At 31.1% G+C, this 24,751-nt stretch overlaps 1 protein-coding gene across 1 annotated transcript in view; it reads right to left on the reverse strand.

The window, feature by feature from the left end:
- Positions 1-2,082: 2,082 nt before the first annotated feature.
- The window catches only part of LOC119644817 (putative uncharacterized protein DDB_G0286901), a 49,868-nt gene continuing 27,199 nt past the window's right edge, over positions 2,083-24,751 (reverse strand). The window contains exons 4-9 of the mRNA XM_038044571.1: positions 13,125-13,188; positions 5,222-5,318; positions 4,785-5,152; positions 3,903-4,748; positions 3,654-3,833; positions 2,083-3,566 (exon numbers count right to left, since the gene is read on the reverse strand). Coding sequence (XP_037900499.1) covers positions 3,456-3,566; positions 3,654-3,833; positions 3,903-4,748; positions 4,785-5,152; positions 5,222-5,270 — 1,554 coding nt within the window. The 5' untranslated portion in view covers positions 5,271-5,318; positions 13,125-13,188 and the 3' untranslated portion in view covers positions 2,083-3,455. The remainder of the gene's footprint in view (positions 3,567-3,653; positions 3,834-3,902; positions 4,749-4,784; positions 5,153-5,221; positions 5,319-13,124; positions 13,189-24,751) is intronic.

Below are 24,751 nucleotides of genomic sequence, written 5' to 3' on the forward strand. Positions count from 1 at the left end.
TTACAGTCTCCAATAAGTTTTTATATACAAAACTTTGCCTAATGTTTTTTGAAACGTATCAGACCGAGACCCTCTCAAGAAAAGCAGCCCTATATTGTTTTTTTAGTAAAACTAATGTGGAATATTTTTCCCTTTGGTCGGCGTGCATTTCTTCCTGCATTGTTACCAAACAAATTTGCTTTTTGCCTTATCGTTCCAAAGAATATTTCCGCACACTTTCTCCCCTTCTGATCTGGACTAAAGCTTTTCATGGGCTAAAGCAAGGTCCTTCCTGTGCTTCAAATTAATTTTTATGAGTAAAGAACCGTTCCGAGGTTGCCCTTAGAATAGTTCGAGATGATAGAACATCACCAATTTCATTGGAATATGCTTTATGGCGATTTGAAAGGAATATCGCTTTGCTAAAATTGTCATTCGATTATCGGAAGCAAGAGAAGTTTTTTTAATTGCTTCGCGACTCTTAATATTTTCTTTCAGGGCTTAAAGCATTCGTGACAGAGTTTTGCTGGTGAACTAGTCGTTCCCTTCTTCGCTATAATGATGTGCCCGTCCCATCTAATATTATTATAAAAATTAATTCATATTGGATTTCCTTCTCAAGAAATACGATTCAACACTTTACTTTTTACAAACTTAAAGGCGATGAATCACTGGATTTCACTGTCCAGGTAAAGAAACCCCTAAAGTAATATAAAAAGAGTCAATTTTTTACAGCGAGAACTAGCTCGCGTGATATGGTTGGAAATGTTGAGCGGACTTTGTGGAAACTATCTTTTACAATTTCCGTGTTATAGTATTGAAAAATGGACTTTGCATTTACTTTTCTGTCCATCAATGCATATATTCGCTGGATTAGTTCATTAAAACGAATGTATACGACATTTAAAGGTATCGGCTTCTTTATGTTGAATTTTTAATATTAAAAGACATGTCAAGTGGCCGGATGCCATAAATGCAGTGTTAATATATGTAAATAAAATACATTGTATTCATCTATGTATGTTGTTTACAAGTGATTTATTTTATTTTTTCAAATTTCTCCTTTTATACTTATTTAGTAGTGTGAAGCTTATACTATTTGTTTCTTTAGTTACTTATATAATGATTTGTTGTTTTTTTTGTTTTTGTTTTTTTTTTTTCTTGTTTTAATAATTTTCTTTCTATTAATTTATCTATTGCGAAATGTATTGGAAAAATTTGCTCTTAAGGGCTTATAATCAATACGAGATTTTACTCATTTTAGTAAATAAATTAACTTTTAAGTAACTAATAAAATCTGTTAAGGTTCAACATTTAAATACACGCAACAATACAAAAATTGAAAGAGACAGAGATAGTTGTAGATAAAGTAGAATAGATAAAGGTTGATAAAGAGATAGAGATAAAGAGAGAGAGAGCGAGAGAGAGAGAGAGAGAGAGAAAGAAAGAGAGTAGATCACTCTTTACATAATATAAATGAAATTTAAAAATTGATTTTAATCACAAAACATTTATTAGTTAACGATAAACATTTTTAATAAATCGTTTGGATATTTATTACGAGTATATGGGTAAAAATAAAAGCTTTATTAATAAAAACGAACAACGTCTTCTTCTTATTTTAATCTAATACGTATGTGTATGTATATATTTAGTTTCTTTGAATGCCATTTTTTAAGTAAAATTTCAAAAATTTTCTTAATCTTTGTTTGTGTTTTTATTTCTCTAAATTTAATTTTTGTTAACTTTAAGTATTAAAATGAACGGAAAATTTCAATTGGAATTTTTTAATCAATACACTCGCCTGATATTATAAAATAATCAAAAAATTATGAAATATTTATTCAATTATGTTATGAGTCCCCGTATACCTATATATATTATGAATTATATCGATAACGCTTGCCGACGGAAGTGTACTAATTTTTTGTTTAATTTTTCCGTTAATGTAATGCGTATAAGTTTACTTTGAGAATCTTTACAAGCAAAACAGGCGAGAAATGAGAGAAATTACATTTATTTATTTATTTATTTATTTATTTATTTTTATTAAACCAACATCAAAGACCCAACATTGGTAGCAAGTATTCAATGTATTTTTTATTTTTTTTTTGATCAAAAAACAAAAATTTATTTATGTAATTTTGTAGGTTTTTATAGTTCGTTTGTTGAGAGTTAAAATTGCAATTCATTTCTTCACTAAATATAGTTTTTAAGACCTTAAACTGTGAATGGATGGATGGATGATTGTCTTACAAATTGTCTTTCAAATGCCCAAGGATATACCCTGATTGTGATGTCCGATCATAACTTATTTTACATTTTGGACAAAAAAAAAAAGAAAGAAGAATAGGTGACTGAATCGTGACATACGTTATTACATTTTGGAAGAAGTATTTTTGTTTAAAAAAAAAAAAAAAAAAAAAAATGGAAAAATACTAAAACACGAGTCAACTCATATAGACATAGAGGTATACCCTGTGCGCAAGATCGAAGCTCTCATTTATTTATTTTTTAATTATTCACATACGATATCTTTTATAGAGTTACTTTTTGAGGTTATGTTGTGACATATGTTAAAGTCTGCAATTTTATCGTAGACCAACAGATGCTTTTGAAAATGCATATAAAATTCATGGACTTACGTATATCACGATCACTAGTTTATAATTCTGCTAATGCAAGAACTACCCAATATTTTGTAAAAAAGCTCCCACAAAATTGACGCAAAGGAATAAAATAGAATACTACGACTGTATATGAGGGTCTTCAGCCGGCACGTTCTCAGACATATTTCAATTTTAGATGGATTGTTTAAAAACATTGAAGAAATTCGGCCCTCGGCACTCAGACAGAGATTTAATTTTAACGGAATAATGAGTTAAGGCCAATGAACTTCGACGATGGCCGAATTGGTCATAACTGAAGATCACATTTGGAAGAGAGTTATTCAATTTAATTCAAGAATTTCTAGTTTAATGTCTGTGCCTGGATATCATCAATTTTATCTTAGATTTGCACAACTCTACAAATCCTTCTAGTTTTGTATTGGGCGATAACCATATTCTACATACAGGACAATAGACGATGATTTTATTTTCAATGAACATTTTCCGAGTTTAGGTCTGTGTTAATTAGCTCAAAAAAAAAAAAAAAAAAAAACAGAGAAAAAGTATGAAATTTTAAAAAATTATTGAGGCCCAGAAGGAATTAACTTATGTTTAGTTAATAATGTTTTTTTTTAATTTAAATTTTGAATCTAATTAATGTCTTGGAAGGAATGATTTGTTAGAGACTTTTATTTCAAGTTCACATAAAATTAATTAAAAAAAAAAAAAAAAAATTAAAATTAAAATTAAAATAAAAGTTCAGAATGTGAACGAATTAGTTAGTTATTGCTATTAAAAAATTTCCTAATATTTTTTTATTATAGTTAAACTTATTGAAAAATATCAGCTTAACTTAGAGAAGAGAATTTAAAGCTTTGTATGTTTAACAGTGTCGGTCCAATAATTTTGTATTGTCATGGCCTCCAATGAATTTAAAAATGAATCATTATCCAGGCTATACATTTCATCGGAATTATCCTGAAATTTTCATTAAGATTCATTTAGACTATATATATATATATATATATATATATCAATTATATAATAAAATTTTAAAGCACTTACACTAACACGCATTGTACTATCATCGATGTAAACACTCGAGTCCGGTTCACTTAACGCCTGAGGTTTATTTAAGAATCGTCGACGATACAATACAATACTGATAGTACCTACGGTACAGCAAATACCGAAAACGGTAAAACATATGGCGGATATGGCTCCTACATCCATAAAATAGGTTCGCTGCATTTAAATTATTAAGTAAATAAAATGAATTTTTTATTAGAAATTTTAATAATATAGCAATCGCACCTGGACCGATAGCGCTTCTGATGATACGTTGCCCTCATCATTCATATCGTAATCATTGGGTGTTGTTGATGCTGATCTCGTTAAAAGATTTTTCGAATCTGACGAATAATTTATAAAACGCTGTATATGTTTGTACTCTGCGGACAATCCCTTCGATTTGCGGGAACGATGCTCAGTATCAACTCTACGTAATTCGTCCTGTTTATTAACATTTTCGAGAGTAAAAGGCATTTTGTGAGTTCCATGATCATTATTATTATTATTATTATTATTATTAATATCGGTTGTTGTAACGCTATGCGATGCTGGTAAGTGAGCTGCCATTACATTTAACCATTCAATGGTTGATTTGATTGTTTGCTCATTGTTATTATTATTATTATTATTATTATTATTATTATTGGCATTTCTCGACATTTGATTTGTCAAGATCATGGTGGTGGTGGTGGTGGTGGTGGTGGTGGCAGTGCTGCTGCTACCACTGCTGCTGCTGCTACTGGCATTCACCACATTAGAAGATTGACTATCGTTAACGTCATTCGTGGATGATGTTAATGCTATTGAATTACTTGAAATATTTGTAGAATTTATTGAATTTGTACTTAAAAATTTATTATTATTAGCATTACTGCTAAAATTTGTGTAATTATTTTTCTCCGCTACCGTTTCAGAGGAAATATTTAAATTTCCTAAATTTTCATTTTCAACTAAGGTCCTATTATAATTCTCAGCTGATCTTTTCACTTCATTCTGATCGATGTTATTCCCAATTTTATGTTGTTTTCCCATTTCCCTTTCTCCACAATCATCACCACCATCATTATCATTACCATTATCATTATCATCATCATCATTACCATTATCGTCATTATCATTGTTGTCATCATTATCATTATCATTATCGTCATCATTATCATTATCTTCTTCTTCTTCGGTATCGTTGTATTGTTGTTTTTCTATTACTCTATTATTCTGATTTTCGTTGCTGTTTATTTTTAAATTGGAAATTTTAGTTCCTTTGCTATTATCGAGTACGTTCACTGTATGAAGTACAGTTGTTTCAGCTGCTACATCCATGTAGTTACTGCTAGAATTAAAAGCTTTAGTTGCCCAGGCCACTGCTGTTGTTGCCTGATATAATTTCGTTATTGAGGCTTTGCTTAATGGCTTATTATTTTGATTGTAATTCCTTGAGGTGGTTTCCTGACTGGGATATGTGTGTACAGCCACCATTAAATCGAAGAAAGCAACTAAAATGATATCATCCATATTCAATATAAAAATTAAAATTTCCTATATCAACATACATATATACTTACGGCTTAAAAATGTTATCCAAAACCAATGCGACCACCAATAGAAAGTCATGATATTTTAATTACTTTAATGGTTCTGACTTTTTGAAAAAGATAATCTCTAAAAGAAAAGAGAAAAAAGAAAAGAAGAAAAATACATGATGTAATTTTCATAATTTTACACAACTATTCATTCATTCATCATCGTTTTAAGCCTATTAGCATATCTTAGCGGCGCAATGATAAATTTTATGATTGTATAAGAGTCCGGTTATCATGAAACACTCTGTTTCGATGTACAATTAACAGATATGTGTTTCTACATCATTGCAAAAGCTGTTAAATGTCAGCAAATGACGTTGTTCGTTGCTCGTTGTTGTTGTTGTTGTTGCTGCTTAATTTGCAAATAAATTAGAAACAAAAATAGGGACATTTGCTTGAACATAATGATAAGCTCGTGTTCAACGGTGTATATTTGTACGCCGGCGTGCGTGTGTGTGTGTGTGTGTGTGTGTGTGTGATAGTTACAGAAGAAGTGAAAACCTATAGTAGCTAACAATTGTAATTTATTTGTTATTGTATGTTTTGCTTTGGTAATAGCCCGCCTATAAGTAGGAAAGCAATGAAAAAGGCTTATGACGGCAACAAATATGATGCGAAGGTGAATGAATAATGACAAAAACGGAGTAAGAAAATTAGTGAAGAACACTTCTGCTCTCATAAGACTCATAAGACTCATATATGTCAAAAAGTTTAAAAAAAAATAAAATACGGGAGTAAAAGGTTAGGACGAAAGTCATAAAAATATACAAACGTTAGAATCCTTTTATTCAATTAAGTAAGGAGAGAGTAAGAGAGAGTTTTCTATAAAATTTTGCGCTCTTTTCGATAAAGATAGAAGAAGGAACATTGATTGGGTCGATGGAAACTATTTTGTGCCTTTTAAAGGCATGGCCAAGGGCAAGGGCAAGGGCAAGGGCAGTTGTCTAAAGTTATAGGCAAAAGTGCGTTTCAGTCAATTTGCAAAATAATTGTCACTGCAGGTAACTAATTGACGATTCTGTTTATAAAGGAAAAAGAAATAATAAAAAAATAAAATTTTTTCTCTGGCCATAAATCGGTTAAACACTATCTAGTATCTAAAGAGCCATTAAATTATTGCACGAGGCTGAGTACAGGCACGTGACAAGGAAGTCTTGTATTTCACGAAAGCAAACTTAATAGAACAACAATATTCGAGCAAGTTATTAAGGCTACATTCAAAGAAAAAAAAAAAAAAAATAAAAACAAGAGAATAGCATTTTGATAAGTAAATATTAAAAAAATTATATAATGAGAAGAGTATAAGGATGGGTATGAGGGAAGTTACGGCCGCCGTCGAATATAACTTTCTTACTTGTCATTTTTGTCGATTAGTATTCTGGAGTCTAGGACCATGAAAACGCCTGGCCATGTTCAAATATTTATTGCTCCATCTCATTTCTTCAAGAGTTAGTTGCAAATTTAAAACTCTATCGATTGCAACTACGTGACTAAGTAAGTAGGAGTAGTATGAAAATGAATATATTTCTAAAGATGAATTCATAATTCATCTGCATTCCAAAATTGATTTGTTCAAGTCTTGCTACAAGCACTATAAACTTTCGAATCGCTCTTTACCTTCATTTCTACTCAGGGGATTATCGTATTTTTGTTTACAAAAACATCTGTATTAGCGACATTAGAATTAGTTAGACAAGACATAAGGACTTTAATTTCCCTTTGAGGCATTCAGTTGACATAAACAATCATATTCTGCACCTATTTATTAAGCCAATATCTCGCGAGCCGTTGCCTAATAAATTTGGAAAAGCTCATCTAAGTAAGTATGTAAATATACCGTAAAATTTTAGTATTCCTATACCAGGATAAGTTGCTTAAATAATTAGCTAAGAAAAAGTTGAAAAAAGGTGGGGGAATATCGTCGTAATGCAAAGAAAGTTTCTAGAAATTTTATGTGGCTGCCTGAAAACTTTTCCGGACTTTATAGCTGGACTAGTTTGCCAAAAAACATTTCAGTTTTCGAAGAAGGATAATTCCCGACCGAAACACTTTCAAGTAAATATTAAAAAATTGTTTCATTCGCCACAGTGCAATTAGATAATCTCTGAGCGAGTGATTTCGCTTGATGATGCTTCTTAGGAATAAGAGAGATTTCGCTTATGGCATAGTATAAGATCGTTTTTTTTTTTTTTTTTTTTTTTTATAAGAGAAATGCGACTATCGATCGGTGTGTGGACGTGAGGGTGCGTGTTTGAAGCATTCAATGCATTCAATTAATTCAAGACTCTTTGTCAAAATATCCTAACTTGGCATTTAATTGTTTACGTGCGCAAATTATTTTCCCTCTGGAGGCGTGGAAGCAATGCGTTTTGCATGCGTCGAATTATTATTCATTACGTTTCATCATAATGCTAAAGCACTTAAGTCAATACACTCGCCGATATATAAAAAGAGTTTCAATTTCTTTAATATCGACGTCATGATCGCCATATCGATCTATTTTGTTGCTATAGTTTATTAAGAAAGCGAAATTGTTCAAATGAGTAAATGAATGCAACAAAATCGTATTCAATGGAAGAAGAGAAAATGAAAACACAATGTTAATGCGTGCGTGGTTAACTAAAGTAAAGATGATCGTGCTAATAATAAAGTTACAACATAAATTAATTTACTAATAATATAAAATATATCATGGTAATCGGATATGAATTGAACGATAATGCAATTTAATCGAGTATTAAAATGTAAAGTTTTTTATTATAAGCAACTAAGGTTTCACTTTCTTTCCTAAGACTTAAGACTCTAAGAGCACTTACATACATACAGCATTCGGCATACGGTATACGGCATACGGCATACGATTTAAGCTAAATGTTAGATAATGTTTATATTAAGAGTTTTTTTTTTTTTTTTGCGCTTTTTTTCTGTTTAAATAATGTGAAGGTATAAGTAGAAGGCATTTGTGGCGTCAATCGACACGATTTGAAATGGCTATATGCTAGTAGTGTGTCTGCCTGCCTGACGGAACCTTGGCTTTGATTATACCTTTGCCATTTTTTTTCCCGTTCATTTTTCTGTTTTACATTGCACTTCAATGTCAGTAGGGTTTCATACAAAGATAAAGATGAAGAAAAAGAAGAAGAAGAAAAAGAAGAAGATGTATTCATTTGCGAGGTGGAGAGGTGGTAGATGGCTTTTCGTTCACACAGCCATTAATACAATTGAAAGTAAAATTTCAAAATCACATTGACTTGACAATGTGTGTGTTATATAAACAGACAGAAAGACCGACATAGACAAACAGAGAGTGAGAGAGATATATAAACAAACAAAGAAACAAACAAATAAACAAAGGAGCAAACAAATAAAGAAACAACCATTCATTTGTTAATTCTCCCTCAACCCTTTCGCATACGTTAGAAAGTGTTTTTCTTTTCCTTTGTGTTTTTTTTTTTTTATTCCAATGGGAAATTTTCTCAGCGCACAATATATATGAAAAAAAAAGTATAGAAAGAAATCAACTCATTATTTCCATATTTCCAATTAGGCAAAAAGTTTGCTTGTACTTGTGCTGTTAATTATACGTCTTTTCATTTTATATTTATTTTAATTTCGATATACATTTACATAAAAATTCATAACATATACAGGTAGGTAGCTAGCTAGCTGACTGAGTCAGTTTAATTTTTAATTATTTTTTATTTGCGTTTTTTTTTTTTTTTTCTTTTATGTGAGGGTCATTCATTCATTCGTACAAAGCAGCAGCTTATGTGCTATATGGTGCATAAGACACTTGTAGAAAAAGCGCGATAGCGGTGCGGCATAGTTAATTAAAATGCAGGCACACCCGTTGCTTTTTATACCCTACATAATCTATGTTAATTAGATTTTCAACTACAAAAACCAATCTCTACACACGGTCTATCTCTTTCTCTTCGCGATGATCATATGCGAAATAATTTTGTGTCCATGACCGAAGCATAGAACAATATATGAATTTATATGAATGAATTTACATATATATATATATATATATATGTATAGATATGTGTACATAATAGATCGTTAATAACTCCTGGGGCTATATATATATATATATATTTTTATTTTTTTTTTTGTAAAAATCGATTGCATTTATGCAACATGATCTCGTTTAAGAGACATACAAGAGATTGAAAGTTTTTACGGAAGGATTCGCCAAAATCTCTAAAATACATTTCAATTGCCCCAATGACGTTGTGTAACCTTGATCAGCATCAAATTGTTAATCGATTTAAGATTGTTTGTCTGTCCGTCTGCGCGAAATCTATCGTAAGCACGCTCTTAAGAAAATGCAACTGTCGCGTTTAAGTTTGTTAGAAACGTTGCAAGTTCTTGTACGCAGGTTGGTACTGAAAACTGGTCAAATCGGTCGAACGGTTTTACTGCAGTATAAGGCAAACTACGAACTAATTTGTTTTCTAAAGATGGCCTTGTGTTCACTATTTACAAACGGGACACAAAATCTTCGAAAATTTGCACATGTATTGTATAGGCGATGACATACTGCCTGTACAAAAATGGAAAAAAACAATCAGCCACGCCTATCCAACTTTATAGTTTTTTTTTTTTTATACTTTTATGACGCCAAGCTTCAAACGCTTGTAATTTGCATACAAATCGTATCTTGACTCGTGGCAAATTTGGAATGCATCCCAAATGGATCTATGTGTCCGTTGTCCTAATGTGTGATCCGTGTGGTAAATATTCTCCCAATCGCAAAAATATCGCCATTAATTTTCAAAAAAATCTGAAAATAAATAAAAATCGGTCGGTCAAAGGGCATGCCCACGACACTTCATAACATAGAACATCTTGGTTTTCTGGCTATTTTGCTCATTGCTCCCAAACTATAGCACGTAGATGATAAGAGCTTTCAATTTTATTGTGCAAAAATAGAAAAAAAAACAGCCACGCCCACCCAATATTATAAAGTACGCAAAATTAATTTTCTTAGCGATAGGTATAAAAAATTTCACAAGTCACTGCCGGATATAATGTATCCCTTCTACAGAGCGTGTAAAGAGTCGATATGTATGTATGTCTTTCCAATGAAAAGCAAAAACAAAAAAACAAAAAAAAAAAAAAAAGACGGAACAATAAAATTATGAGGGCAATGTTAAGCAATCGGCTGACAATATTATTATCTAGAAATTTGATTCGTGTCAACTTAATAGTTCGTGACATTTGCACACTTCTTTGTAAGTAACGACCTTTAGGTAATAAAATTTCAAATTACTGTAAATACGTGACGAAAAGCCGTATAACTGAATGCAAGCTTAAGCAGCTCATCGTACTAGAATGAATTAAGCATGATTTACATTTGCTTAATAATTATTTACATCTCTATAGTGAACTTGTTCCAGTTGCACTTATTCGTCAAAAATTGAATTTTATTTATGGATTTAAAAATTCGGAAATACTTAGATATATGGATGTTTGTATATGCGAACTTTAGAGGTCATAATATTGCATGTGATTGTCAAAGTTTGTCACTTATTTACATCTTAAGTTGGATTTTAGATCATCATCATCATTATCAATGTAAGAAAATTATTGTTGTAGTAACATTACATGAGATGATCTACGACAATAATGAAACAACAGAGACAATTTACTTGCCTGCGCGTACGTATTTGCTTAACTTGAAATTTTCTCATAACAAATGCGAAATGCAAGCAAACTTTCTTTTAATGGATATATCCGATAGCCAACCGATCGAAATTACCTTTCTAGATAACTTTGTTGATCAGTTTTAGCTGGAACATTTCTCTCGGAAACGATCGGGAATTATTGATGAAAAATAATTGAGAAAATTGAGTTAAGAGAGCTTTGCATTAATCCTTCCAAGGTCATTAATATATGCTACATAGATGAATTAACAAAATTAATAAGTACATGTCCCGAAATTTATGCAAGTTTTGTATTTGCCATCATTTGTGCGGAAAAGTATTAGGAAAACTAAAGAGAGATTAGTTGACAGCTGAAAGTAGAGCATTGCACGAATTTGCTCTTCGGTGCAACAATATTGCAAAAAAAAAAAAATATAAAGATAGCTTGGCGGGACCATAATTCGCAAATTCGATACAAAATAAATGGTCGTCAACTGTGAAGAGAGCACTCGACTCCATTGGATTTCGCCTTCTAGGCATATTACATGGCAAAGGTCTAACTGCTAACAAGTCCAGAATTTCAGGTGCGTTGAAGGGGAAGGGGATTCAAGCAAGTTTCATTAACGAAATTCAGGCACATGCAGTCATGCGAAATAGTCAACAAAGGCCAACAGACCCTTACGAGGCTATTTTTACGTATAAGCCTATCCTAGGCACTTAGCCTATCCTATGATCAAATAAAAAAATTGCAATTAAAAAGCAAATAATTCCGTTTTCTATATATATACAAATCTTGCGTATGCCTTAACTCCGCTTATACAAACGGCCGGCATCTCATTGTTATGATCAGGAAAGATTCGTAAATTCCGAAACATACATCGATGCGATGCAAGCAATTATACAAATTTATATTTGCATAAAATATATTTCTCGAACATTCGAACAACTTTCTCATGCCATTCAAATCATTTTAATCTTACAATTATATCTATAGTATGCATATATATATATATATATATATATATATATTAACAATTTAGTATTCTACGCTAAGGTGCTTTAAGCATTCTATTCGATTTAGATAATTTTCACGTTTTTGTTTGTGCACATGCAGCGTTATAGTTAAGTTGTTATTATAATTCTTAGCTACTGATCGTTTTCAATGACCTTGTGCATGTCTGCCTATTACTTTAGATGATAGCCTATGCCTTCGCGCGACTCCGCGCATTATATATTTATTACATGTGCCTGCAAATCTATTAAATGAAAATATAATTTCGTTTTGCACATAACATAACATAGTCATCCGGGTTTCGGTGAAGAATACTTTCCATTAATTTTATGGTTGTGGATATAAGTAACAAGTGCAAGTAAGGTATTGATTATTCAAGTTATTAGACATGATGAGGGCATTCGCGAACAATCGATAGACGAAGCCATTGACGTATTTAAAAATTATATTTTCATTATGTCTCAAACGGAAGAGTTCAAAATGGCAAAAGGGTTTTAAAAATAATAATAAAACAGTTTATGCTTTTTTTTTCGCATTATTGGACTACAAATGTGAAAGGTGCCGTGCACATGAACTGTGTAGATCGTATACGTTAAAATCTAAACTTAATCGTTTTTTTTTTTTTTTTTTTGGATTCGCATTGCCGATGTCTTATTTAAACCAAAATTTACGATCCATTAATATTCGTCAAATAAATAATGTCGCCTTAATCGGCTGCTAATCTTTTTCATGTTTGCATTCGTCTAATTTGATTGATGTAGAATAGCAGCCGGTGTGCTATACATGCTTTGTTTTCTTTTCAAGATGAATATCTGTTCCATTTCGGAACTTATTGAATGACTTTTGAACATTGCTATAAACCCCATTTTTCTTCTTTTTTTTTTTGAATTTTTTTCAATGAAAAAATTCAGCTTGAATTCCAACCTGCTTTCTAGGCGTATGCAGGCTAAGGACTACATATATTTTTCTCTGTCATTCTTATTAGTTGATAGCGAGATGTATTAGCGTTGAAAGTCCATTTTTTTGTCGCCTATATGGCAAAGCGAATGTCGAAGATCGTCGATTCTCAATCAATTGATTTTCAAAATAGTTAGTAAGTAAATCTTTCTAGTAATGTAAATAAAACTTTCGTAGTCGTTTCATATTCAATCGATCTAAGAATGAGTTTTTTTTATTTATTTTTTTTTTATTTTTTTTTTATGATGAGTGTAATTTTGCTTACCTTAATGAAAGATTTGAAGGGAATCTGTTACAAATGCAAGGTCCCTTAAAAGAACATCATCGAGCTAAAATAAAAAAAAAAAAAAGTGAAAAGCAATTATAAATAAAAGCAATTTTATTAAATTAAATTTGTTTCGCTTTATACGGCATTCCCACTCAAAGCATTTACGTTATCATCGTAAAATCGTAAATTGAATGAATGAAATCGCATTTGCATTTAAGCAATCAATAGTCCTTAACCCTAAGTGTTGAAATAAATCATATTACAATGTCTCGTCGATTGTGGTTTGCGTTTTCATTTCACCCTATCATGGCATCACGGTTAACACCAATCATATATTGGCAGACAGTCATGTCTATATTATAATAAAACAGAAAATTTATGGCACATAATTTATGAATGAGTTCTCACCTGCAAACATCATGCATTTCATTTTTTTATAATAATAATCGATAAATTTTTCAATACGATAAATACGTTAACACAATTGAAAAACTTTTCTATAAAAAATATACTCACATATGTATGCACACATTGAGTGTAATAGAGTGTGCGTCAGAATGTGCTTATATTTGCATACAATTTCGTAAAAGCATATTGTTTCCTTTGAAAACATATATAATTTATAAGAGCCTAGTGGCTCTTATGCATATGCAAATCTTAAAGATTAGGTCTAGGAAAGAAGGCTTAGATCAAATGATAAGATCATTAAGGAAATTGAAGCAAAAAATTGACAAATTGCTTCATAAAGAGATCTTCAAAAGGTTACGTACTATACTATACATTGACATCACTTATTACATTATACATATTATACTGACATATATATTGACAGATATATATACTGCGTCGTATAAAAAAGACAAGACCAATTTAATTGTTTTCCTTTTTTTCTTCACGTATTCCGACATGTTTTTGTCAATAGCTTCACGCAAACAACGGATAATATTCAAATAGTATTCCTTGTGTTTCACTTTTGCACGGCGAAAAGAAATCGTAGTATAGAAAACCACGATAATCGAGGAAAACTGTTAACTCTAAACTAAAGGTATTGGCTTATCGTTTGCACGATATTCGCACGATTGATCGATTATATGCGTAGTCTTATCTCTCTCATGACCGATTGTCAATCAGAAGTCATCTTCTCCCACACATTGTTAAGAAAAAAAAACAAAAAATTTGTTGCGGATGAATAAAGCTTACCTAGCTAACCGGGTGAGCGTAATCTATACATACATATATATATATTCAAGGCTGGTCTGCACCCTACCCTATCTATGGTTTCCATTCGACTAAACGATAACTGTAATCCATTTCCCAGTAAAGCTCATATAGATGATAAAGAAATAGTCATTCATTGTCATCATTGTTCTGAAGTCATAAAAAAAATTGTGAAATATTTTTATCGTGTCGAGATATAAGGCATCTGTACAATTTGAAACACCCCAATGTACACATAGATATGTATAGGATATTTAATTCTCAAAATTCCAAACAAAAAAAATACTTAACGAATTTTATGATTTGGTTATAATCAAGCTGAAGTCGTTCTTATTCAACCATAAATGCAATTTATTTGCAATTATTGTTTAAATTTTATGTTGTTAGCATTTGTCTGAATATTTCGATGCCAAGAATGTGAAATTATTTCAAATATGTTACGTCTATGAACATTTATAGTCAAAAATTACAATTACGTTGATTGATTGATTAAATGAATAAATGAATAAATAAATAAATAAATAAATGCATTTATACTAAAAGTTTTCAACAATCAATTAAAATATTGCCGCAGAAGGTTAAAATTAAAATCAAAATCAAATTTTGCGATAGTCATCACTTAACTTATCTGTTTTATTTCATTTAATGCTTAATGTTTGATATATACATATAAACCTTTCATTGAAAGTACTTGCGCAAACCCAGCAAACATAAGTTCTCTACAGAATAATTTCAACGCAATAGAGATTGACGGAGATAAACTCGTATACGGAAACATTTCACTTTATAAAGAAAATATGAAAGATATCTGTATATGTATAAATATGAAGAGGTAAAATCTCCGTTTGATGGGTACACTTTAAGGGGAATCTCACTCGCTTATGAACCATGTATCGCTTCAAAAAAAACCTATCAATCGCAGACATTACCGGTTTGTTGCTTGCAAGACTTTCTCCACAGATCCATTTTTCCAAGTTGGAAAGCAGATAACAATCCAAATCTGCGCCCGTGTATTAACCTATCGAGCTCGCGCATTTTTAGTGAAGTAACATCCAATATCTAATAACGTTTTTTCGCGGCGCAATTTTCTTTCTATCTTCTCTGATGCGGTCATTCTTTTTTTTTTTTTCTTTTGATAGCTCATTGGGTTGCTTGTCTTGCCAGTCAACTCAGCGGGCTCGCTTAAATTAGAATCTAATTTCGCTTGGGGATATGGGTCAGACTGTGAGACCTTCCAAATAATTATATTTTATTACATTTTTACAAACATCACTTACAAAGGATTTTTGGATCTTCAGATCAAGCCAGTATTTAAAAGATGACCTTCAAATAGATTATGTATATTGAAGCGTTGCTTGGGCACAATGTATATAAAATAACTAAAAATTTATCACTGTATGTATATCAGCTGAAGGTTTTTAGAAGCGTGACCTAAATATTCGCAAATCGATTGTAGGGAAATACAGAAAGTGAAATATAATTAACTCCTTTTTTTGAACCCAAACGTTATCTTCCAAAAGATTACAAAAAAAAAAGAAGAAAAATAGTTAAATTTTCATATTCTATACTAGTGGTTGGGTGCGGCTGATTTCCAGAATAAAAGTATAGAAATTTGTACGGTGTAGGTGTCGTACTTTACGAGTAACAGGCAAAGGTGTTCACAGTTTCAGTTGCATAGGTGTGTGGGCGTTGTAGGCGTGCCCTTTGAAAAGTTTAGATTATGTTAAAATTCTTCTACAAATTTGTAGGAAATATCTTCAATTTTTACGAAGGGGATTTGTGTGTATTATCGACACTACACGCTGGCGCAGGCTGACATATGGATAGATGAACAGATGAACATGCTTGACTGCCGGGAGAATGATTACAATAGACGGACGGACGGACGGACAGACAGGCAGACAGACAGATAAACTGGAATTCTTGCGATGCTGATGAAGAATATATATGCTCCGATGATGTGATGTAGTATTTCTGGACACTGCAAACATTCTCACAAAATGCATATATATCACTCATCCGTCGGTAATGGATATGGACTAGGAAGCAAATGACAGAGTTATACTTTTTGTTAATTGCGGCCTAAACTGATTCGATTGATTCGACTAATTTAACTGAGTTTTGAAGTCTCATGCTCTATGGGGATTACAAACCGTATTTAACTTTACCCTCAGCAATGAAATTTGAAAAAAATCCCTCAACAGGTAATGAAAAAATATCAGACTAATAAAATATTTACATAAAAATTTATTTGCCAAAATAAATTAGTTTAGTTTATTTTTTGTTTTATTTTTTTTTATTTTTTTTTTTTTTAATAAATAAAAAAGAAAAAAAAAAAGTATTATATTATTTATGGACTCAACAACCATAGAAATTACATGTTAGCGGTTGAGTGCTAAAAAATTGCTTTGCATGTGCGAGTTCATGTTATGAGAATTTCCCCCCCTCCCCCCACCCGAAAAAAAACAAAACAAAAAACACTAACAAAAAAAAAAGAAAAGAGAAGAGAGAGAAAAATAAACACATTTTGTATATGTATCCGCATGACAATTATACTTTTAAGCAAATATTCGTTAAGGTTCCGCATAGCTTTTTTTTTTTTTTTGTTTTTTGTTTTTTTTTTTTTTTGTTTTAATGGAACAACCACACTAAGCATTAGTGCATCTGTTTGGTGTTAAGTAGGTAGGTTGTGTACAATAAAACAAAAAAAAATAAAAAATAAAAAAAATAAGTAAAAGAATTATATCAAATAAGTTTTCCCCTTTCTTTAATTTGAAAAAGTCACGCGTTCATAGATTTATGCTTTTTACGTAAAATGAATACAAAAAAAAAAAAAAAAAAAATTAATAAGTAAATGAAAAAAATTGAATTTCCGCTGCATAGAGCAGCATAAAAAACGTACAAAATGTAAAAATGTGTTGTGTCAAATTTTCATATTTAAATCAAATCTGAGTGAATAAACAGATGCATACTCGGAAAAAGCTTAATGTATTTTTTTTCCGCATGTGGCCATTAATTTTTAATGAAGAATTCATATACATGCACATAATGAAAGAAGCATAGATACATTTTTGTATACATATTTTCGTACAAATATACAAAGATATATATATACAAACAAACATACATGCAAACAGATATCCATTTGTGAAACACAATAGGCAGATCGTTGATAATATTGTTTTTTTTTTTTTTTTTTTTTTTTTTTTTTTGTGAATGCAGCAACACTCTGCAATAAACGGAGTTATATTGAAATTGCGTTGGTGAGAATTCCATTAACGAAAATGAAAAATAAATTTTGGCTTAAAACCATGGAAAAAAAAAAAAAAAAAAACGCAAAACAATAAAAAAATTTCTATTCATAAGTAGAATCTCGTAATGCCTTTCCGGTTTTTCGTCTCCACCGCTACAGAGTAAAGGTAAACTTGTTTCGTAATTCCGTTCGTAACACACCCAGTTAATCTTTATCAAGTAATTAGTTTATGTTACGTTGTTTGGTTTTTTTTATTATTTATTTGAAGGTTATGCTGTCCATTGCAGTACATGTTGCAATTGTAATAAGGAAAAGTGTAATATACATTCGAAAAACTTTATAATAATTCACAAACAACATATTACCTATCACATTTTGATAAGAAAAGAAAAAAAAAAAAAAATTAAAAAAATTATACAAAAATTGACTATGCATTAGCATTGCTTTAGCCGAAGCTGTTGTGACGACTTAATTTTTTTTTTGTTTTTTTCTCAACAATCATGACAAACCTCAGCAATTAGAATGATAGCAAGATCAGTTATTTTTGACACAAATCGCAAGAATTGATTATCATACGGCGAAGTAATATATTAAAAAAATCGAACTCTAGATGCGCAGCTTCGAACATACGACACGATTCCATTCCTCCATAAACATTAAACCACACAATTCAAACCTTACATGTGCACTCCTAGATTTCTCTCAGAGGATAAATTGGAAAAAAAAACACGATTGATTTCATCATGTTCACCCTAATTCCAAAAAAAAAAAAAAAAAAAGAAAAATTCGAAGCAAAAATTCTTCAAAAGAGTTATGAAATATAGTAGATTTTGATTTTGAAATTTTAATGTTAAGATTGTGGGAAAATATTCAATTTCTTGGCCCTTCACTTACATCCTGTTGAAGATGAAATATTTATTCAACACTTTGATGGCTACAAATAGTTTTAATTATTTAATTAATTGTAAAAATTAACAGTAAAATAATCATTTTCACAGCTATTTATTTTTTGTTTTTTACCAGAACACTCGTAAGCCAGAATATAAGACTATCAGTATATTATTACTGTCTTGCTTGATTTTAAAAATATTTTTTATAACAAATTGTTATACAAGAACTGACGAGTGGACCTGACTTTATTAAAAATATATATATGCATATATGCTTTACAAACAAAGTCGCTGATGTGTGTTAAAAATGGAAAGAAAAATCGAGCATTGTTACTAGATGTGCTGCGATCTAAAACAACAATTCCCTATTGATTAATTTCTTAAAAATGAATTTTCATCATAATAAAAATTCGAAATAATTGTTATATAAATGCTGTTCTTTAGGAGGAATAGAATCCAAAAATAGATCAAGACGTGGTCCAAATTCGGTACGGTTATGTATTGAATGAACAAAGATACATTGAAAATTTGGGTTTTTTTTTTTTTTTTTTGCAACAAGAAGTCCAAAAGAAGAAAAGAAGTCCACATCCGATCCAAAGTGTTTACATTAATTTCGAATACCAAAATGCTATTACTAAGCAAGTTTTGTCGCGAAATTTTAAAAGTTACACTATTTTTGGTTATCGAATGACTCATTAAATTAGGGCGTTATATAGGCAGTGGTTAAAAAAAAAAGTATTCCGATCCGGATCACTGCGAACAGCGTTCGTGTTTAGATCAACACAAGTTAGTTTACCAAATTTGATCAAAACAACGCGAAAATTGCGGCCTAAAATAATTAGATTAAAACAAAGAATGCATGAACAGACATCAGACAAGCTTAAGAAAAGCAAGATCTACCTTAAGAACCTTTAAGTTTTACATACACCCGCATAAGCTCTCTTATCGCAAGTGATGTAAGGCATGAAAATGATCTCAAGAATAGCATAATGGGAATGATTGTGAATTGAAGGCATGGCCCGTGGTTTCGTTTGCAGCTCTTAACCCAAAATGTGCTCAATGTTGAGAAAGGTATCTAGCTGTTTAACGCAAGCAATACGAATTTTTTTTCTTTCCTATTTTCCTTAAAACGCTATTTTAGGCGAAAGTTTAATTCCAAAATTCCATTTTTCAGTTCAGATGCAAGCATTCAATATGTAAAGCAGTTTTGCGAGAGTTTGCGAGTTATTTTCGTTCAGTTTTGCGGTTAAAGACCTTCATTTGAATAATTTCGTCTCTTTTTTTTTTTTCTTTTCTCTTTTTTGATTATTGTTAAATACAAAAAAAAAGAAAAAAAAAAAAAAAAAAAGAAACGAACATAGAAAAATTATAAATAATTATATTGCTTAATGTTAAACGAAAAATATAAAAAATATATTTACATATATACACAAATTATGCAAAATTTAATTTAAATAACACTTTCCAGTCACTAAGCATCAGATCCGCCTGAAACACATAACTTTTCCTTTATTTTATAAAATACATTGGAATTCGCTTTCAAATCAAATCTAGTATTTTGCAATAAAAATTAATATATATATATATATACGTAAATATATATTATATATTCAAATATAAATTATGAAGTTTTTTAAAAATTGTTGGAAAATATTTTTTTATTTATTTTTTTTTTTGAAAGCAACTAAAGAAATGAATAATGCTTTTAAGATTTGTTGAGGTAAACCGTAACTTCTTCCACTCTCTCTCTCTCTCTCTCTCTCTCTCTCTCTCTCTCTCTCTCTCTCTCTCACTCTATATAGACAAAGACATCTACCATTATCTCGTCTACGTAAAAAGAAATAACTTAAGAAAACTATTGCCTTAGATTTATTTAAAAGTTTTTTGCGTACTACGTTCTTAAAGGTCATCCACCAAGTTTTGTTATTATTAGGAAAACAAAAACAAAAAAAAAAAAAAATATCAAAAATGTACTTCACATAGGAAAGAGAAAATGGAAAACGCAAAGAAATTGAATCGTTTTGGACAGATGATAACGGTCAATAAAAATCGGCTCATATACGAGAATAATGGGTGAAAAAAAAATCATAAGCTCCTGAGTGAATGAAGATGTATCAACAGCAGCAAATGGCTGATTGACATACATCATGTAAAGTAAGGCTTTCATGTTTTATTGAGATTGGAAGAGAATCGTGTATCGTGCTTTGTTCTAAATGGGTCAAGCGATGGATTTCATTAGTTATCATCAAATCAGCAGCTAAAGCGAGTGAACGGTGCAAGCTAAGCGAACTGAAGGCTTCTTAAATGATTAATAGAAAAAGTGTGATCTTCTTTCCGCACAATAATCCCTGATTCCGTACATCTTTTATGATCCGATAAATAAAATCCGATAAAATATGGATACGCTCTTTACAGAACCGTACGTAGCGTAAGCTTTGCTAAATTGCCTTCAAAAGAGGCCAATAAAAATTTCTTGATTCCGATTGCCTGCAAGTAACGATGGAATGGTATTATCAGGAAATGGGAAAATTTTGGTCATCAAAATAAAATAATTTTTCATTGTTCGATTTTTGTTTTCTTTTTCAACAATATCGCTTCTCCTTATAAAACCGCTTAATTTCGTATCATTCTTCTGAGATTATATCATGAGATTTATTTAGGTTTTTTTTTTTTTTTTTTTTTTTCTAAGTATATAAATATAAAGTATAACTGCAAGTATAAATACAAAGTGTAGGCTCGACATTGGAATAATGTTAAGCTTAAACAAATAATATTAACAATTAGAATACTTTGTTGGCCCGCTATTGCTGCTAGAAATTTAAAGAATTCAATTCTAGTGTGCATGAGGTTTATCCAGTCTTTTCTCAATTACTGTTATATAAATATATAAAGTCCAGGTGGGCATTAAGTAGTCTATTCCAAGTCCATTACTCTTTCTTCCTCTATCTCTGTTTATCTTATTCATTACAATTCACGTTGAAGATAAAAGAGTCCTTTTGCAATGATGCATGAATGATGAAAAAAATTGCATTTTGCATTTCGTCGAATACACGAACCATCAGAATGACTTCCCGAGTAAAATTTCGCATCTCTTAGTCGAAGTGTTGTTCAATTTATGTTTGCCTCCATCCAGGCTATATCGTTCCTTATTTCCTTATATCCTTACTACAAATGGTCGAAGGGTGAAAGGTCATGAAAGAGTAATATTTTCCAATTAATCAAAATTTGATCTTTAAGTTATCCTACTACTAGATTGATTGGCCTGGAAACCATCAATCTCCTCTCGGTCATCTACTGCCAAAAGGTTAACCAATTAATCCAGTTATTGATAGTAAGGTTCGGTACGATCATCTCTTCACGAATATCTTTATAATATTCGCCAGTTATTGCAACGGATGTGGAAGAACAATCGTTTTCTACCTCAAGACAATGACTGACCTAATTTTTCTATTGTTGTTCTTGCAATTTTTTGTTTTGAATTAAAATTTTGCGAATCGCATTAACACATCGGCACTTGAAATCATTTGAATTCTCTTCAGAGAAATTGCTTTTGCATCTTCTTTGTCAACTTAAGAAAATCTTTTACTTAATTCTGCCATTCCTAGCACGTTCTTTTTAGACACCTGTGCCTTCCTGTGATTTCATGCACAATTAACCGATTATCTTGCAATATATTATTGTGCACTCACTTTTTATATCGCTTTGATACACACCTGCACAACGACTATAATGACTATAAATTCTATAAAAGTAATAATGGTAAATACTACACATACGCATACACAAAGGCACACCATATACGCGTTTAGAGAGCACTCATAAAACTATTTTGCAAACAGCAACACAAGGTGAAATGTTAAGCAAATCTAAGTTTGCAAATTTTAACGCGCCTCGTTTAAAACATTTAAAGTGAATTCGCAGGAGAGTTTTTCTTATTTACTGCGCAAAAAGTGTACTTAAAACTTAACAATTGAGAGAATTATTAAATGAAATATGAAATAAACAGGTGGAAATGTTATATTCGGAAAAGATCGACCATTAAATACCTTACTCCACTTCACATCGTTTTGCCATTAATACGCCAAATATACATTATTTGGATGCAGCCATAGACATAGTTGCCATGAAAGCCCGCAGCTTGAAGGACTCCTAAGGGCGTACTTTTCATGATAACTCCTATGCGTGTTATGGCCTAAAGAAGAGATCTATGCGCTCCAAATTACGTATCGTTAATTTTTTTACTAAACTGCTATTATCGAACAATTTTCATCATAAAAAAAAAAATATGAAAAATTAAATCTTGTTCTAAAAGGGCTTACTATTCATGGGGAATTTTATATGGCGTTAGTCCAAGAAGTAGACCCATGCGGTTCAAATTTAGTCCATTTAATTTTTATATCAAATTACTATCACGAACAAATTTTCACCCCAAAAACCTTCACAATTAACCCTTTTTGACATGCAAGGGCTTCACATTTCCTGAGATTCCTTATATGCGGTATATATCCAGAAAATAAAATATTGTAACTTGGGATTTCAAAAAATTGTCCCATTCTACTCAATTGCTCTTAGACGATTCGAAAATTTTTCACATTTATTAAAACTCGCACCTTCTTTGCATACAATCACTTCTTCAAGTGACAGTGGAAAGATCCGATACAAATCATTTTGAATTGCGTTCGTTTAGGGCTCAAAATATGTCAGTGTACGAAATCACATCAATATATTTCGAAAATTGCAACCGATCTTGAACATAAAAATACGTAGACAGTCGGATGAATACGGTTTATGTTTCCCGATATCGAGTTAACTCGATTGTATTAGTAATGTGAACAAGTCAAAAGGTTTTATACAGCTTGGAGCACAATGTTAATATGCTGTGAATTGGCGCGAGGATGATTGCCCGGTCGAGAACGGAAGCCGGTTAACAGTTCGGGATATCGAGTAAACTCGATCGTAATTCGCATATGTTACTCGCCGAACAGTTTTACGACCGAAAAATTTTTCATAAATCGAAGAAAAGAAAAATGTTCACTTTGCCAACAGCCGTGAACTCTCCACTCCAGCTACGAAGTTTACTCGATATCGAGAACAATAAATCGATCTCTTGAATCAATTGGTCGAGTAAAAGGCAGAGCTATACCAAATTCTTATAGGTGTTGCATATATTTGCTAAAATGTAACATACTCGCACCACTCGTGAGATATAGTGAGTTACAGATATATAATTTAAAACGTGTTAGCAATTTAATTTTATATAATCAGCAGCTATAGAAAGAGATCCATTAAAACAAACTTCGGAAAACATTTATTTATGAGATAAATAAAAAATTAGTTGAATAAAAGCAAATTTCTACGATACTTAAAAATATCATTTATTATGTTGTGGCCGTACGGTCGTATAAAACATGATAAAAGTGAAAGAAATTATAATCTTCGCTATTCAATCTTTTCTATTTAAGCTCAAGGTCGTTAAATGAAAGAACTTTTTGATACTATAGTTAATCTTTTAAAGAATATATATATACTTTGTATATTATTTACATGTGTAGAAAGTGTGTGTGTGTGTGGAGTTGGGTTCTACCCGAATAACGTAATAATCGAATTCTCTATTTACCTTTGCTGTTATCATTTTCAACCTTTTCAACTTATTATTTTTCTTTTTTTACTTAACAATCGTTTCCATCATTATTGCATTATACGATTTTCTTGTATTGCGGCTGCAATTTGATTATTTTAACATGTACTCGTTGCCTGATATATATATATATATATATATATATATATAGTTGAACTTTACGTGTTTATATCCAACACAAACAGTGCACATATATATTTAGTTCATTATCGTGTTTGCTAATACGTCATTTCAAGTAACGAAGTTAAACTATATTCACATCTTAAGACAAGTCTTAAGGTACCGCCTTCAGACACCTGAACTTTCTTACGGACGGACGCGAAGACTTTTCATACTGTATCTTTAAATGGCCTTAGTAAGTATTTGTCGATATCGATTACAGCAGTTTGCATCAAAATTTGCCATATTAGCATATATAACTTCTCCTCAGGTCAGTGATGTCAATGCTTGAGAGATTACGAGCAAATTATGCTGATATCAAATATTACATCATTCATAAGCTTGATCGTAACTTCCTTGGCAAACGTATATCGTTCGTATTCGGTAATTTGTCGCGATTGGTTTGAATGGCCATTGATCAATCCATCACTTGGATGGGATCACAGTGGTTAAGTAAATTTTCACT

This window comes from Glossina fuscipes, unplaced genomic scaffold (assembly GCF_014805625.2).
Source record: "Glossina fuscipes isolate IAEA_lab_2018 unplaced genomic scaffold, Yale_Gfus_2 0, whole genome shotgun sequence".
NCBI lineage: Eukaryota > Metazoa > Arthropoda > Insecta > Diptera > Glossinidae > Glossina > Glossina fuscipes.